Raw genomic sequence first — 17,461 nt, 5'->3', positions numbered from 1 at the left:
GCTTTCACCCTGAGGCACCTTAACACACGCAGTGTCACCCATGTCACAAGTTTTGCTTGTCTGCAGCTTGAGGTACAGTTCCTCCCGAACCCCTGCACTTATTTCCTTGAAACTTGGCAGGCTTTGTGGCCTCAGCAGGGGCTACTACCCCTGCAGTTTTCACCCCCCTGTGGTGTAACACATACACATGACATGAGTTTTGCTTTCAAGAATTTGGGGTGCAGTTCCCCCCAAGCCCCTGCACCGATCTTCTTGAAAGTTGGCAGGCTTCATGCTCTCAGCAGAGGCGATCATCCCTGCAAGTTTCATCCAAATCAGACAAAAAACCCAACAAAGTTATAGATACTTCATTGATTCCCCATTATACCCTATGGCCGGATCTCCAAGGTGGCTCCAAAGCTTCGGTGCCGCTTCGGCCGGATTGAAGCAGGAAACCGATCCGGAGCTCCGGATCAAATCCCTGGCATCCAAAGCGGCTGGATCTGAAGCTGGATCAAATATCTGCCTACTCGCACAGGCCTACTGAGCAGTGCTAAGGATGCTGCCTCCTGCTGTGTCAAATCATTGGGTAAGGTATGAGTACTTTTAACATCATGTGAGAAGAGGTACTGTCACGAATAGCATAACTAATGTATTTATTGTTAAATTTGCCAAGCCTTTTAATTTTGTCGCAAATACTTGTCTCCTGATTTCCTTGTGCTTCATTTGAATTTGCCTTCTACATTTTCAAGGGGAGAAACTGTGGATATTTGGGGTCTTGTCTGAGCTTGCTTTGTTCTGAGAGGTAAAGCATGATTCTGGGGTCCAGGTGATCTAGGCTCTAGTCCTGCAGTTGATGCTTCTTGCTTGGTGCCAAGGGGAGATTTCTTAACTTCTCTGTATGTTAGTTAACCGCACTCATGCACTGGAGCTGAGGTTATTAATTTAGAAAAGCTAAATATTTACCTAGTTAAGGTTGAGAAAATTAATTTGCTTTGTTCTTATCTTATGGTTTCTCATCCTTGGGGTAGAGTTGGTGCCTTTTCACAATTCCCTGTGATGCCAACCTTCCTCTATGTCCCTTAACACTGCAACAACTTCTTAATGGTGGGAGTGTTCTTGATGATACCTTGCAGCAGGGTGGCCTGCCTCTTTTAGGACCAGGATAAGAGAACCAGGGAGCAGACTCTGCTAGTTAAGAGGGGATCCAGCTTGGAGGCTAGAGAGTTCTTAGCAGGGTAAAGGGGAAGAAACACCTGCCCCAGAGCTCCACTGTGGAACAAGGGGCGCTTGCTTGTGGGTTGTTGCTTGGACTGTATTTCTCTTGTTTGAGAATAAATGAGCCAAAGACACTGCAAACAGAACAGTTATGTGGTTGACTCGTGCCCAGGCTGGCACATCAGGGTCTGACTTACAGTCCATCCCACCCCTCACCTTGTGCATAGCTTTTTTTCTTTCTTTCTAGCCTGTAAGACACTGGATGAGCATTTAATACTGATAAAACATGATACATAAGTATACAGAATAAAGACTGTGCTTTTCTGTTCCTCCAAACCCAGCCCAACACTCCTTTCTTTTGCAAATGGGCTGGCACTGGTTCACCCTGCTTCTTATCAACTACTTGGGTTGCTAGGCTGTTGAAGTACACCTTCCCTTTTCTCTTTCTGCAATGAAAACACATCACATCTGGCCCAGGAACTGCCAGAGCAGAAATTAAAGTTGGCATCACACTCCATTCATTGCACTTTGCTGATCTTGGTCATTGGAGAAATGGAGCACCCAGATCTTAGTGTCACTGGGAGTGTTGGGTCTGCCCCTTACTTTGGGGTGTTTACAGCTCTGAACCAGGGACACCCAGTAGCATGAACCTAGACTCCAGTACTGTGAAGAGAATGAGGAGAGTGGACTTCTCTGCCCTGTGGAGTCCCTTGAGCAGGGTTGGGCAGTTATTTGGGCCTGTGGGCCACATAGGCAGTTTTGCTGAACTGTCACAGGCTGGGCCAGCAACCCCCACTCCCCAATGTGCAACAGCTCACCAAAACTCCCTATGTGGGATGGGGCCAGGGGTGGGCGGGGAAGGGTTTTTAGGAGGGGGACAGGTGGGCAAAGCTTGGGATCACAAGGTGGGGTTGTGGGGCAGTGATAGCACAGGGCCAGGGCTTGGGGCAGAGCCATGATCTGCTGCCTGCACAGCCCTGTAATGGGCATGGGTTCTGCAGGCAGGAGCACGCAGGGAGCGGATCACGGCTCTTCCCTCGTCCCCAGCCCTGCGCTGTCATCACCCTAAGATCCTGGCCCCAGACACAGCTCCCTGCCTGCCTGCAGCTGTCTGCCTGGCCATGCGTTCTGCCCGTGTGGGTTGTGGCTGGTCTCCACGGAGACCTCAGGATTGTGGGATGGTGACAGCACAGGGCTGGGGATGAGCCATGATCTGCTCCCTGCACATCCCTGCCTGCAGAACCAGCACCCGTTGCAGGGACATGTGGGCAGCAGATCATGACTCTGCCCTGACCCTAGTCCCACACTGTAATTGCTCTGTGATCCTGGGGTCTTCATGGAGACTGGCCAGGAACTGTGCAGCCAGGCGGACAGGATGGGGCCGCGGACGAGAAGGGAGCTGCATCTGGGGCCAGGTCTGGGATCTTGGGGTGGTGCCAGTGTAAGGCTGGGGCTTGGGGTAGAGCCACGATCTGCTCCCTGCACACCCCTGCCTACAGAACTTGCACCTGTTGCAGGGCTATGCAGGGACCAGATCGTGACCCTGCCCCAGTCCCAGCCCCGTGCTGTCACTGCCCCAAGATCCCGGGGTCTCCCTGACCCCACATGCCTGTCTCACTCTCGGATGCCGTACTCCACCTGCTCGCGGCCCTATTCCAACCACATGGCTGAGCACCCTGCCAGGATGGATCCAGTCCCTGGCGGTGGGTGTGGGGTGGAGGGGTTGGGCTGCCTAGGCAGTGGGGCTGGGTCCAGCAACAGTGGCAGCCTGAAGAAGCCACTGCTGCCAGGGCTGCCAGGAAGTGAGTCTAGCAGCCTACCACCCCAGCCACACTGTGTGCCCAGGGGCAAGAGGACTGGCTGCACTACCATGGCCTGGGCTGCTCCTCATGCCTGTGCTGGGCAGGACTGAGGGCCCTGCCATGAGCTGGACAAAATCTGGCCAGAACTGGCCCGTGGGCCATATTTTGCCCACCCGTGCCCTTGAGGGTGTTCTGGCCAGGTCTCTGCTCATTTAGTTTCCATTGTAGGATCAGAACCTTTGTGTTATTTTAACTCTGGAAGCCATGTATTAGTGTGAAAGTGCTGAAACTCTTCTACTCCATTCTGTCACCTCCTGTGGCCTCCTCTTTCCCCTGCTATAATTAGTTACCTTCAAAAAGACTGAACCAAGACGACACATAGGTCTTCTGTGTTTTCACTAGGATCAAACAAGTACCTCTTAACATATGGAGCTTCCCCATCAGCAGCAGCTCAAATTTTGGGTGTGGCGAGTGGGCAAAACCCAAAAACATTTCTTCTCAGCTGAAGCCAGTCAGGTGCTTGAACCTTGAGAGTAGGGGTATTAAACACAGCTCATAGTCTAGATCCAGCCTGCGGAAATATTCTGCATGGCATGCCAATAGTACAATGGGCTACTAAAAATTGGGGAGTGGAGCTACGTAGCCTGCCGCAGAATCTGGGGCTCTGGGTCCCAATGGACATGGCCATCAACAGTAGGGAGGCACGTGAAAGCTGTGCAGACGGAACCCTAGCTTGCCCCACTGCTGCCTGCTCCTGGCCTTGCTCTGTGGCCAAGGAGGAACCCCACAGTCTGACTCCAGCCATGGGCCTGGGATAACTTTTACACTCTTGCTAGAGTGAGAGAGCAAGAGCCTGGTAAGTGAGCTTCCTGAAGATCAGAGGAGTTATCACTATCCTTCACTGCGTATTCCAAGCATCAGCCATGTGGGACCCAGGTGTCTGTTTTTACTGTCACGTTTTTGACATGGATGTGTTTGAGTTATCAGAGCATGTCGCTTGTATTAGTGAGAGTGCTGTGGATGCCCACCAAAGGTTGCATGCGATTTGTAGTCGGCGGCTGCAGTTCCAGTGGGTAAGCACTTCTGAGAGCTTTGGCTCACAACTGAAAGAAAGGGTGCAGGGGGGAAATGACAATTGATGGGCACAGTGGTTTTCTAAGTGAGAATGAAGACCAGAAAGTGCTGAGGAGTCTAATTCATGACCTGCAAAACAAAATGCGATTAAGAAATATCAGGCTGGTCCTGGTTCTTGACAGCTTAGAGATTAGAGCAATGGAGATTTCTTTCTTACTAAAATCAGTGGAGAATTAGTGTTTCCAGTGTTTTGGCACTTGATTCAGAGCAAGTGAGTTGGGAGGGAGAGGGTGTTTTTCGACAAGTGTCAGGACATGCTGCTCAGATTTCCCGCTATAGCTCAGCGTGTTTCTTCAGGCCCTGGGCTCCTGACAATCAGCTATACTGCTTCCTGGCATGAAATTGCTAAGAAACCTTGCAGAGGGAAGCTGGGAGAATTGAGATCAGAGAGCAGTATGAACAAATCTAGGCTTTTTGCTTTCCTTTCTACTGCTGGTGAAGCACTAATTTAAAGGGGCAGAGTAGGAAGGGTTAATCACGGAGGCTTACAAAGTGGATGAATTTTGATCATTCACTCGCATAAGGAAGGAGGATGACTTTGGAAGCCTTCCATTTAGCCCCAGGTACCACTCTTGTAGTGTGGTAGTACTGGCATGTGAATCTAGTCTGTATTTGATTATGGAACATTGTCCTATTAGCACCCTGCATAGAGGGGCTGAACATGTTTTTCCTGATGGGAGCCTCTCAACACCACCGGCAAGGTGGTGGCCCCTTTATACCTGCATTACAAATAGAGAAGCTGGTTATGGAGGGATGACATAATGTTGCCATGGTCATATAGTGGCCCAGTGGCAGCGCAGGGATTACAGCCCAGGAACCCTGGTTTGGGATTTTAAGCACTTCCTTGGCTATGTACAGCTATTGATATATTTATATATATAATATATGAGCCATTTTCTGCTACAGTGTTCGTGTTTCTTACCTGATTCAGACTCTGCTTTGCTCTTCACTCCTTCCCCAAATGTCCACCTGCTTCCACATTACAGGTGAAAATGATTCCCTGACCTTTAAAACAGGTTGTGTATTTCAAGCAGATTGTTAGTAATCTTGCCACACACAGTCCAGTGTGCAGTGCTGATAGTGAAACAGGAACAAATCTCATGTCAACAAGTATAAGTTGCTAAGTGTGAGTATTAGAGCAAAAGTTGAGAGAGACCTGACTCCAAGAGACCTCATTCTCCTCCAAACTGAGGTGTCTTGCTAGAATCTGGACTCTTCTGCAGGGTTTCTGATGTGTTTCTACGAGGATGAAGCTTGAACACGGTTTTCACACAGACCATTTGGTGCCTTTCAGACGAAGGGTCCCAGAAGATTAATAATCCAGAGCTACATTTTCCCAAGAGCTCAACAGCGAGGAGTTCTCATTTAGCTGCATAAAATGATTGCTGAACACTCTGGCCCCTCATTGTCACACTGCATGCATCACATGAATTGCTCTAAACATCCACCAAAAAGGAGTGCCTAGACCTGAGAGGCATGGGACAAACATGACCTCTTCCAGTTGTCTTGACATTGATTTTTTGTTGTTGTTAAGTTTGTTTTCCTGGGCATTTGTACCACTGAGCCCAGCGGATTTGCACAGTTGTATATATATTATCCCTATGTAACATACTTGTAATCAGCCCCACGCATGTGTGGAAGCTACTGCTGTTTTGTTTAACCAGAGGCCCGGTTTTTACATGCGTCTGCTACTCGTGGTTTTGGCACCTAGACAATCTGCTGTCAAAATGGAAGGAGGCAACACCTTTGGTTTTCAGGGGGCGCAGTTTGTTCAGTGGCAGGGGAGGCTGTTTGGAACGTGTGTTCAGTGGGTGTGTGAAAGTGGAAGCAGTCTGTGCTGGGCTTGGGCTGTCAGCTTGGATCTGAGTGGTAAAGCAGTGGCAGCTATTGCACTGTTGTGCCAAAACCCTACTGCACCTTCCCTTTCCCTTCCCCAGTGCTGCCTCCTGGCTCAAACCTTTTCACACATGGACAAGGGACAGGCAGTAGCATAATCAGGCGGGGACGAGCAGGGCACCTGCCTTGGATGCCTACTATGAGGGGGTGCCAGAATTCTCCTCCTTCCTGCTCCCAGGGAGCCTGCCATGGCAGGGCAACCCTGCGCTGCACCTGCCTGGCCCTAGGAGCCAGGCAGTAGAGCCGCTCCCCCCCCCCCCAAGTGTCTGAAGTGGTCAGCATAGCCTTGAGTGCCGAATCAGCTGGCTGTGCCTCTGAAGAGAGCTGCTTATCTTGGTCTGTCCAGGGGATGCACAGCCCCTGGTATCATGCCTTACAGACTTCCATAAGAGTAGTCCCTGCATCCTGGTCACTAATAACTGCGATAGCAAGGGGCCCCATGTCAGCAGGCCATTCACTGCCACTAGCTGTGCAAATGACCTCTGAGAGCAAAGGGAGCAGCTGGGAGAGAAGGATGATTTGTCCCTTGCCACCTCAAACCTCTTTTGCACAGGTAGAGATGGGAAGGGAAGTTGTGTGACCTCAGAACGTCCACCTGGTTCCACCTAACAAGGCTGATGCAGCATGTCCCCATGCCAGTCACTGGCCCTCCCCTCCTCTCTTTGTAAACTCTACCAGTGCTCTTCTGGAAGTAACTTGCCATGGTCCACCTAGCCATTGTCCTCCAGTATGAGTCCTGATTACAGTTGCACACGCCACTCTTTTTGTCTGCTCCTGCCCCCTGGGGCCACAGAGGCTTTTATAAAGCTTTCCAACTGAAATTCAATTTTCCAGCAGGGATACACTTTCTCAGCCCAGAGTGGCATTTTGTTTTCCCCGTGCTGTTCTTCTGCATCAAAATGATGGCCCCTGCTGTAAAACTGCACTTCAATCAAGGAGAGATGGCAGGAAACGAAACTTTTATAAACCATCTGGTAGAAATCATGATATTTACCAGTTCACAACTGAGCTTCAGGAAGGTATTTTTATAGCTTTGCACATTTTTCTCCCCCAAATGAAAGCTGAAATTTTTTTTTGGAAAAGTATTCCATAGTCTTATGTAAGCTGGGTTATATCCTTTCAGTCATCTTTCTTAGCATGTAAATGCAATTTAAAAAGATAATTGAAGAGGTTGATAAGCTTGGGTTGAATTTTAGGGGGGCAGAAAGTGTCATACTGTTGAACTTTGAGTACCAGGGTAGATTTATTTTCTTCTTTTTTAAAAGCAAAGGAAGAAGTATTGCTGATGTTTATTGGCCCAGAAAGAACCTAGGTTCTTAAGGTTTAGCACTGGTTTTGGATTCCTGGCCAACATGAGAATCACAGTCCAGGGAAAATCCAGTCTGCATCCCCCCACCTCCCTAGGCAGATTGGATTGAGGATATTGGGGGTTTAAAACCTCTGTGAGGAGGATAATCCTCAGATAAGGGATGGACTCAGTGCGTTCTAATACAGCACTATTAGCATTGGTGCTTGTGACATTTTAATAGTATTACTGACTGTTTCTGCACGTCACCATTAGGATTGTGTTCCCACTGTGCTAGGCCCTGTACACACCCACAGGATGCATCTGCATGGCTGATTAAAGGCATGACTGCAGCATGGGAGGAGTGCAGTTCCCCCCACCCCTTGTTCCCCCATTACAAAGAAGAAAGAGAGGAAAGGAAGGGGCTGGGTATTGGCAAAAGGAATGGGTTTGGGAGGCCCTGCCTTAGTAGGAATATAAAAGAGCAAAACAGCAGAGAAAGGGCCCTTGCTAAGGAAGTCTTGTCCCAGAGTGTGAAGGAAGACAGGTGCATAAGACTGTGTGCCTGGAGAAAGACCAGGGCCCAGGAAGCCCAACAATAGAGCAGGGACATTGTGAGTCGGAGAGGGAGGTGGCCATATCTGTGAGTTCCCTCAGAGTCCCAGTTGGCAGATAGACCTCATCCAGAAGGGCAAGGCCCTCTCCCAATGACATGACCACTGAGGGAACAACAAGGCGTGGCAGAACAGGTAGGCAGAGATGGTGAGGAGAGGTGCTGAATTCAGGGGGACCCCAAGGACTTTGCCTCAGTTCAAGGGGGTTTCTGCTCCTACCAGTTCCTGCGCACGGGGTGGCAAACCAGCCGTAGCTTCCACGCGGCTAGCTTGGGCAGCACCAGGCAGGAAGACATGGGGCCACAGATCGATGCTCTGAGTGTGTACTCTGGGCTCCTTGTAGGCTTTTCAGCCTGAGCTGAAATCTCTTCTGCTTCTTCATTCCAGTTATTTCCCCCCAGCTAAATGATAGCACACAAGCAGTTATGATGGCCCATGTGCCAATCACATAATCCTCTGGCTGCATTCCTCCCCACAGGGAGAGTCCTTGCCCCAGGGAGCTTTCAGCCTTAAACAAGAAAAAAGGCAGCATGATGTTAAAAAAAATAAAGGAGGGGGGCAGAGGGCAGGAGAGAAGAGGCCTGCAAATGTGAAATCAAGCTGCAGATTAGTGGCAGTGCCAGGCCTTGATCTGCAGACCCTTCCCTTACTCTCTATCCCTTCTTCCCCTGCTCCCACCCTCTGCCTTAGTTCATTGCCCTCTCCATGAAGCTGTGCTGCCACCAGTGAGAGTAAAGCCATATATTCATGCTGTTAAATGCGAGCGGCTGAAGATGGCTGTACACATTAAATTAAATTTGACATTTTGGCAGACTAATTTTTCCTGTTATTCCCAGAGTAAATTATTCAATGTACTGTAACTGACACCCTGACACGTGCTTGCAGAGCTGGTGAAACATTGCCAGAAGCGCTGAAGAAATGACCAGCCAGGAAAATGGCAAAAAGTTGCCAAATAATATATTGTGCTAATATGACTTGCAACAGCTCTCATAGGCGACCCAGTCTCTGGCGGGGGCAGACGTGCTTTGCTGTCCTGAGGGTTTCCTATCTCACACCTGCCTTGCAGAGCTCACACGCCTACCACAACTATTTCTCACTCTTGCTTAGGAAAATACTAGTGGCCCCTGAGCTTATCTACAATACACACAATATAAGGATATGGCTGGGGTTCCCAAAGCAAACAAAGGGAATTAAGGTATCCAGATCCCACTGGTGTCAAGTGAAAATTGGGTGCCTAGCTCTCGTAGGTGCCTTTGACAGTCGTAACCTATATTTCTGTCAGGTTGTGTCACTTTCTTTGGAGCCCTCTGTGATTCTCTGGCCCAGTGTGCTGTCCTTCAGAACTTCACTGCACCACTTTCCCTGGTTTGTATACCTCATTCTGGGCTTAGGGTGTTTCTCTTCCCTCTGCCATGGTGTCAACTTCATTGCCCTTTTCTGTTATTTCTCACTGTGCTCTTCCAGCCACAGGCTACATTGCCTTCTACCAAGGATCAGTGCTCCCAGCTTCCACCCTTTCCTCATTCACAGCCCTTCCCTAAATTCCTTCTTCTGAGACCTACAGGCACTAATCCAGGTCAGTTGAATGTCTCTGTCCTATGCTGTATGGAGGGAGTATGAAGGTGAATAAACCTTGCCAAATTAGCTCTTACCTCTAGCTCTCCCAGGGTATATGGGATTCATTGGCTGTGCCCTGACAGTCCTCAGAGCTGAGCAGTAGTACTTGGTACAGCTCTGTGAGCATCTGTGCTTAACAAATAACACATAGTCATTATTGTGGTACTATGCTAAGTGAATTAAAGAATTAACCTAGCCTTGGAGAGCAGCAGGAGTGATTATGCCTGCCCTTCTGTTGGCTTCAGCCCTGCCTGGAGTTGGAAACTGCAGTGGTCTGGAGAGTGGGTGTGTGAGCGAGTCAGGAGAAGTCACTTTTTGAACTTATTAATGACAAGCAGGAATTGTGCAGTTTGCTTACTGCTTCTCCTGGCTTTAACAGAGTCTCTGCTGTCACGACGACTTATAAACAAAGCACCTGCTGAAGCAGAAGATGCCCCAGTCGAGTGAGGACCCATTTCCAATGCTGCCAAGTACAGCAACGAGCCATGCCTGAGCGGCTGGGCAAGTTTGGAGTGCTCTCAAGCTTCTCTCTTCATCCTAGCAGCTTTGCCCTTGGTGGCTATTGGTGGGTTATCTCTGTTAGACAGGCAGACAGCGTGGGAGGATGCAGTGGGATGTGGAGAAGAAGGAAACACACTTGTGTTGGAGATGAAGGTGGGGTGAGTGCCAGCCTCTGGGCTGCTAATCTGCCAGCTTCATGGTGGATGCTGTATAATACTGGATTGCAAGAGTTGTAGGGGACTGTGTTAGGAATATATCTGTCTATGAGGCTGTAGAGAGTTGAGGGTTTGGGTGGACAATACCCAAGGCATGTCCTCTCCCTGCCCAACCTTTGGGCAGTGGGTCAGGCTCCCCGGGGGCTGCTTCTGGTGCCCTCTTCTCTCCCTCAGAGTGCAGGGCTATGCCTCGAATGGCAAAGCCTCTTTGGGGCATGGGGTACCTCCTGACCCCCCACATATACTACTGGGTGTGGGGTTGCTTCTGCCTGGCTCCTATGGCTGGCCAGCATGGAGCTGCATCTGCTATGTTGAAAACTTCTCAGGGAAGGGGGCCATACTGGCTCCCTCTCTAAATCAGTGCCCTGGGCTGATGCCCTGTGCACTGCTTCCTAGTTGTACTATTGCTCTTAAGCTGTAACAGAAAGAAGTGTCATAATTGCAGATCTCCAACCCAGGACTCCCTCAGGGTGGAGAGTCTTGAGCCTGTCTGACCTCCTTTGCCATCAAGACATCAACTCAGTACCTCCTTCACCAACTTTTCCCATACCTGTCTCCATGTTTTCTCCCTTACACAAATATGTCCCCCATTCCTTTCCAGGACAGTCTATAAGCAGGTGCTTCTCTCTCCCAGTTAAGAGAAATAGGCTTCTAACACAGGTTGAAAGTTAAGCATGGACTTAAGAGCTGCTCTTTCCTGAATTGAGGCCTCAGTGTCCTCATTGAGCTGGTCTGCAAAGTTACCTCACCCATTTAAACCCCTTGGGAAGCCATGCTCCTATGTGATACCTACAGGCAAGGGGTTGAGGGAAGCCATTTATTTACTGACCTCACTTCCTTATCAATGAACTTTCCTTTTGTGTGAAGGGGAAAAGATGAATGTTAGGAGGAAGGGGGGTAATGATGCTGGAATTGGAGCTTGGTTAGGCTGCAGCAGGAAACTTTACTTAATCTCACAGGGGCAGGGTTGGCCGGGGTGGGGTGGGGGGGGATGTTTGTTTTTTGGGGGGCGGTTTAAAGAATTTTTTTGTGTTCCAAGCCAAATCAGCCAAATCAAGTCCAAATCTATGAGTCAGTCCAGAATCATAAGTGACCCTACAACCAGCAAACATCCTCCATCCCCACCAGGAGCTTCAGTTATTTCCAATATCTTTTGGCAGGCATCCTATGTGCAGGCCCAAGCCCAGAGGCTTGGGGTTCGGATGCCCCAAGTTTTGTCTGCCCTCAGCCATCTAACCGCAGGAGCAAGCTAAGGAGGAGCCTCCCATTTCTATAAAGTGGGCTTTAAGCCCCAACACCTCGGCAGGTACTAAACCACACCAGAAGAACAGTTTCCCTCCCGGCTCTTAAGGAAAACTGCCTTCATGGACCCAGATACATGGTGTATCCTCTGCCAGGTAAGTATGTCACAGGGGCAGGTGCCGCTCTAAGAACCTGCTCAGGCTGGGACAGACAGCAGTCATTGCTCAGAGTCCTTTCACTTCACCCTTTGGTTGTCTTTCCTGATCAGGGCAGAGTGGTTTATCTCAGTCTTCTGGATGCACATATAACTGTAACCATTGAGGCACCAAACATTTGGACTTGGTCTGGCCTTTGAATGCTGTCTCAATGGTCTTAAAGGGGGATGGAAGGTCTGGGCCGACTCCACTCCTCCATATTTCTGCCTAAGCATGCATATCTAAGGTCCTGGTGACCTCTCATGCATACACGATGAGCCAGAAGGATCAACTGTTGCCTACTACTACCTCTGAGTGTGACAATCCCCTGTCACCCTAGGGATACTGCCCCAAGCTGGGTGAATAAATAAGAACTAGAGTGGGTGAGCTGAGATTTGGGAAAAGAGGTAAGGCTGAGGATGTTCTATTTTTAGAGGCTTCTTTTGCATTACTAGATAAGAGACCTAATTCTAATCTTTCTCTGGTTTGAATCTGGTGTATCTCCATTCTCTGACTGACAATGCTGGGAGCGACTTGTGAATAGGAAGAAAAGACGTAAACTGAATAAGCATGGTTTGTCCTTGGATTTTTAACGCAAAAGAGAAGCAGAGTCAGAGGGGAAATGATTGACCTCCCTTTCCCAAACAAACACATCTTTTTTAAAGTTTCATCTCTTTTGACCTTTATTTCTGGGAGGCGAGTGGGGGTAGGGAGGTGAAGATGTTGAAGTACAAAGTGCTTGGGTTTGGAGAGAACTCTGGGAAATAGCTGCAATCAATGGGAGGTTTATTGGGGCCCCTAGTGTATTGTGTAACTAGCTGGGTTTTTTTTTTTTGCTGCCTGCTGTATTTCTGCAGCAAGTGCATTGATTTTTCCCAGGGCAACTGTGAGGTTTTGCTTTTTCTCTCTCTAACTTTATCTAGTAGCTTTTTTGAAAATTAGACTGAAATTGGGATCTTGATTTAGCAGGAAGTCTTTTTTCAGGGAAGCAGGCTGGGGGCTAATCTTGCTCTGTGCTGAGTGAACCTCCATTGAAATCACTGGGAGATGCAGCTCAGCTCAGTTTAGCACAGGGGTGGGCAATTATTTTGGGCAGAGGGCTGCTTACTGAGTTTTGGCAAGCCATCAAGGGCCACATGATAGGCAGTCCAGGGCAGATTAATATTAATTTTCTAAATTTTTTAGGGGCCCTGCGGGCCAGGTAGAATGGCCTGGCGTGCTGCATCCAGCCCCCGGGCCGCATTTTGCCCACCCCGGCTTAGCATCAAGCAGGATGTAGCCCAATCTGTTTTGAACATATATTATCCTTTTCTCCTTTTCTGCATTTTACTAGGTTTTGCCCTTCCCACTTTCTGATCCTCCCTTGACTTCTCTGCTTTACAGCAGTGGAATTGTGTCTTCTCTGGAAAAATTGCACGCTAGGGAGGCTTGGACCGTGAGGGAAGCTGCAAAAAGTGCAGTGATTTATTTGAGATTTTCATTAACATTTTAGCCATACTAAAAGCTACAAAATCTCTGTGAGGCTGTATTTGGAAAGGCCCCAGGCTCCAGGGGTCTTTTTGCACACAACTAGCCTTCACAAATGTCAGTTGCTGTTCTAAACTTTCCATCATCAAGGGAAGACCATGGAATTGGGATCATAAAGTGGGGAGGGTTTTGCTGAACCTCAGCAGGAGCACTCTCCTGGGAGAAATGGGGGGCAGGCTGTGCATTCCTTCCTCCTCCCCCATTTCGCCTGAGCTCCCACCAAAGACTTCATCCATTTTGACTCCCTTTTGTACCTTGTGGCTGTTCCTTTAGTCTCTCACACCCTGCAAGTAGTAGAGTCGCTGGGAACTCAGAAGCTATGTGCTGAAATCAGTGTTGTTGTCACTGAGCTCCTGGCTAAGTCTCTACTCTCAGGTAGAAGGATTTTTTTGCCCTTGTCAAATCTTGATTATATCCTCTATCCACTATCAAATAGCCAAACATCAGCTATTTATAGGCTGTAATGTAGCTGATTGTGGCTCCTCTAATTGTACTTTGCACTGCCATCAGGGGTTTGTATTAATGGGATGTGGCAACCCTGATAAGTTATAACCCACAGCATTGTAGCCTGTCTTACTGTGAGATGCATGCACAGATGTAACATGATCTCCTTAGCTGTGATTTCCTATTGCCAAACAGTTCTTAATTGACACTTATTAGTAAGGCTTGTAGAACAATATGGGGGGATGGTAAATCCATAAAGCTGGAGTTTTCATGGGAATGTAGTTTTATTGTCCAGATTCAAAACAAAAAGATTAAATAAAAAGAAAACAACCCCCGCAAGCCTTTGTTTTTGTTCGATTCTGTATAAATCGTTGCCTGCAGTCAGGCAGATTTAAAAATTGCTCCTCCAAGGGTGTGAATTTTGTCCTTCCTACCCCTGTGAGATTTGTTTCACAGCGGCAATATAGGTGCAGCCTACCTGGAAGTATTAAAAAAAGCTAATGTTGCCACACAGCTGAACCACTAGCCGCAAACAGGTGCATTTAAAAGAGCAGAGACAGAAATCTGGTAAAATATCAAATGCTTTACAATCTAAAATGGAGACCAGCATTCCTTAGATTTTGCAAAACAGTAAGTCTTGTGGTATTTGTTTTGGTCTAGTGCCAGGCAGGTGTTGTGGTTTTTATATTCAGGATGTTAATTCTGGGCATTTATTTATTTATTGTGTTAAGGTATTAAGTTGAAGCATTGATGTCACTGAAGGGCTGAGGACACTGTTAAGAACAGGCAGACTCCTGCTGTGTCAGGTCCCCATACATCATAGTCTTTGCACCTCAGTTACTACTTGCACCTGTACTAGTGTCACAGCTAGTATCATCTCTATTGCAGACAGCAGCCAGTTGGCAGTTTTGTGAACAGGCAAGTCACCCTTGGGAACATAGGGCAGATCAAATCAAGCCAAATTTGCACAGCCACTCCTATAAAAGGCTAGTACAATAGGGCCTGTTTCAAACCCATTGTAGTCAATGGAAAGACCCCCATTGATTTGATTGAGCTTTACATCAGGTCTGTTGTACCCAAATGTCACAAATGTCTGCTGCTCTGTTCCCAGTATCTGATAAGTTAATATTCTGCAGAATTTAGTGCAGGGCTTTGCAGCTATCTTCTGGCCTTGGCGTTACTGCTTGTCCATAAATTATATCTCATGCCAACACAAATCAACGGATGCCATTGCCTTTGTAAAAAAGAAAGCAGCAATCATAATAAATATAGTAGTGATGGGTGAGACTCAGAATGTCTGGGACTTTGGTGTGAATAAGAATCTAAATTGTCCGACCTTGTTTCAAACTTGAGGACTGGAGTAATAGAAATGGGTTGACATTTAATAGGACAGAGTGCAAGGTTATGCACTTAAGGGCCAATGAAAATAAATTTCTGCTGTAAGCTGGGAGTTCATCAGTGGGAAACAACTGAAGAGGAAGAAAACTGTTCAGTTGCATGATGACTGGGAGCCACCAATCTGCTGTGGCTGTGGGAAAGGTAAATGCATCATAGGATGTGACAGGTGCAGTATTTCTAATAGAAGTATTAATGCCATTGTGTGAGGCAGTGATGAGCTCTCACTTGGAATACAGCATATAATTTTGGTTTCTCTTGTTTGAAAAAGATAAAGTTAGACTGGCACAGGTGCAGAGATGGCTGCTGAAATACTCAGGGGCATGGAACAGAGACTGAAAGATCTGGTCTTATTTAGCCTCACAAAAGGAAAGTTGAAAAAGGATATGATTGTTTTCTATAAATACACAGTGGGGAGAAGGAAGGTGTGATCAGGAGGGCAAGCCACTGGGCGGGGAAATAAGAGCTATTTAAAATAAAGGACAGTATTAGTGCAACAACAATTTGATATAACCTGGTCAAGAACAGATTTAGACCAGAAATAAGGAGAAGGTATCTAACTATCAGAAGCGGGAAGTTCTGGAAGAGCTTCCTCAGGAGTGTGTGTGTGCGTGCGCGCGTGCGCACGTGTGTGCATGCCTAAAAACTGACTAATGAATAAACTGAAGGATGGAATCGTATAACAAGGTTGCCAGCAGTAGCAGTGAACTGGACTCAGTTACTCGGGTTCTTGCTGGCTTGTGCTCATAAACATCTGGATGCCGATCTGTCATTCAGCCCAGTTTTTATTTTTTGGATAGTGGGATTCGGCAGGTCGGGCCTTTCAGGGTTTTTGGATATCAGTTGGGTCAGGAACACCTAAAGAAGAGAATCTCATTGCTTCATGCTGGATGTTCAGGATGGAATAAGGGAAGGCAGAGAGAAGGAAGAAAATAATTAAAACAAGCCCTACCTTCCCCTTCATATCTTCAGATGTTTTTGAGACTCCAAAAAATGATTTGGTTTTGTCTGAGATTTGGTATGTTGGTTTTGGATAGGTTCATATTCTTTTCAGACCAATTCACAGATCTCATCCTAAACTCTGTGATCTGTGCATTGGGTTAATTTTGGTGATCCTTAAACTAGTGGATGTGTGGCTGGTGTCCAGTAGGATGTATAGTGCACTATCTTCTTTTAAAAAACTTATGATTTGCATCTCAAGTTGCATCTCTTAATTAAAACATGTTGATGAGGAAAGAATGGGGAAAGCACTTTGCAAATGAGTGGTGGAGCTGTATCCTGGGAACAAGCACATTTTATGATTTAGTCCAGTGGCAATAACGTTTTGCACTGAAGTGTCCTACAGAAGAATTACCCTGCTTGCAGGCTCCATTTACCTGCTAAAGTAATTTTTCTTTCCTTTTTTTCTTCTAAAGATCACTGGATAGAAAACTGCAACGGCCTCTCCTAGGGAAGTCACGGACACTTCCTAGCATCCCTCAGTCACCTGTCTTAAGCAGGGTTCCTCTCCTGGATTCAAAATTGTACAGAGAAGACATGCCAGAGCAGAAGCAGTACAAGAACCACTCTGCCTCCGACTGCCAGAAAGGGTGCACAGTGCCCTCTACTGGTGAGTTTTTGTTAATGTTGGTAGATCTGAATTTCTTTGGATCAATTGCACAATCCTGTCTTGGGGAGGTTTTTACAATCTGAACAGAAATCCTTCAAAGACACTGCTGTTAGAAACCAGTCAACAAGGGTTTTTCACACTTATTAAAGGTGACTGTGAGCTTTAAGTTTTCACTCTGGCAATTTTTGAGCCTGACTTTCAGCTTGAATACAAAATCTCCCCTTATTTTGTCACAGTGGTAGTAAAAATGCATGGAGGTTAAAAAATAGATGAGAAGCTTAGAATAGGTTGGTGATTTGGTCATAGGACATGGAGCCTTTTGGTTGTGGATCGGCAACAACTCACATGGTCCAGAGCAAGCCCTTTCCCTTTGCACAATGAAATGGAAGTGTTGGTCCCTTTCTTTGTGAACTAAATCCACCGCTCAACACATGTTTCTGCATTTAGACCAAGATACTAGGGAGAATCCTAGGTTGGGGTAGCAAAGGAGAACTCAGACACTACAAACCTCTGATATAACAGCATGCCTGGATCTTTGTCTACAATGTGTTTTTGGTCTCATTCTCTTTCCACTGCACTAATCCTAGTGCAAGTTCCACTGGTGCTAGCAACTGTAGGAACCCAGCATAAACAGTGTCATCTAACCATAGTGGTAAAAATGCTCGTGGCCAGTGTATCTGAGTACTCTTAACATTTCAAATGCCAGTGGGGTTGCACTGGGGCCACAGCTGGATAAAATTGAGATGACAAAGCTTTTCTTCCAAGTACACTGGAACTTCTAAACAATAA

The 17,461-nt window shown here is 47.3% G+C and overlaps 1 protein-coding gene across 1 annotated transcript in view; it reads left to right on the top strand.

The window, feature by feature from the left end:
• LOC102380525 (ankyrin repeat and fibronectin type-III domain-containing protein 1-like) overlaps positions 1 to 17,461 on the top strand; it is a 412,615-nt gene that overhangs the window by 20,470 nt on the left and 374,684 nt on the right. Inside the window, exon 2 of the mRNA XM_025203646.1 lies at positions 16,479 to 16,672. Coding sequence (XP_025059431.1) covers positions 16,479 to 16,672 — 194 coding nt within the window. The remainder of the gene's footprint in view (positions 1 to 16,478; positions 16,673 to 17,461) is intronic.

Source organism: Alligator sinensis, unplaced genomic scaffold (genome assembly GCF_000455745.1).
Source record: "Alligator sinensis unplaced genomic scaffold, ASM45574v1 scaffold404_1, whole genome shotgun sequence".
Taxonomy (NCBI): Eukaryota; Metazoa; Chordata; order Crocodylia; family Alligatoridae; genus Alligator; species Alligator sinensis.
The sequence above is the reverse complement of the archived record's forward strand: the minus strand, read 5'-3'. Positions and strand labels throughout refer to the sequence as shown.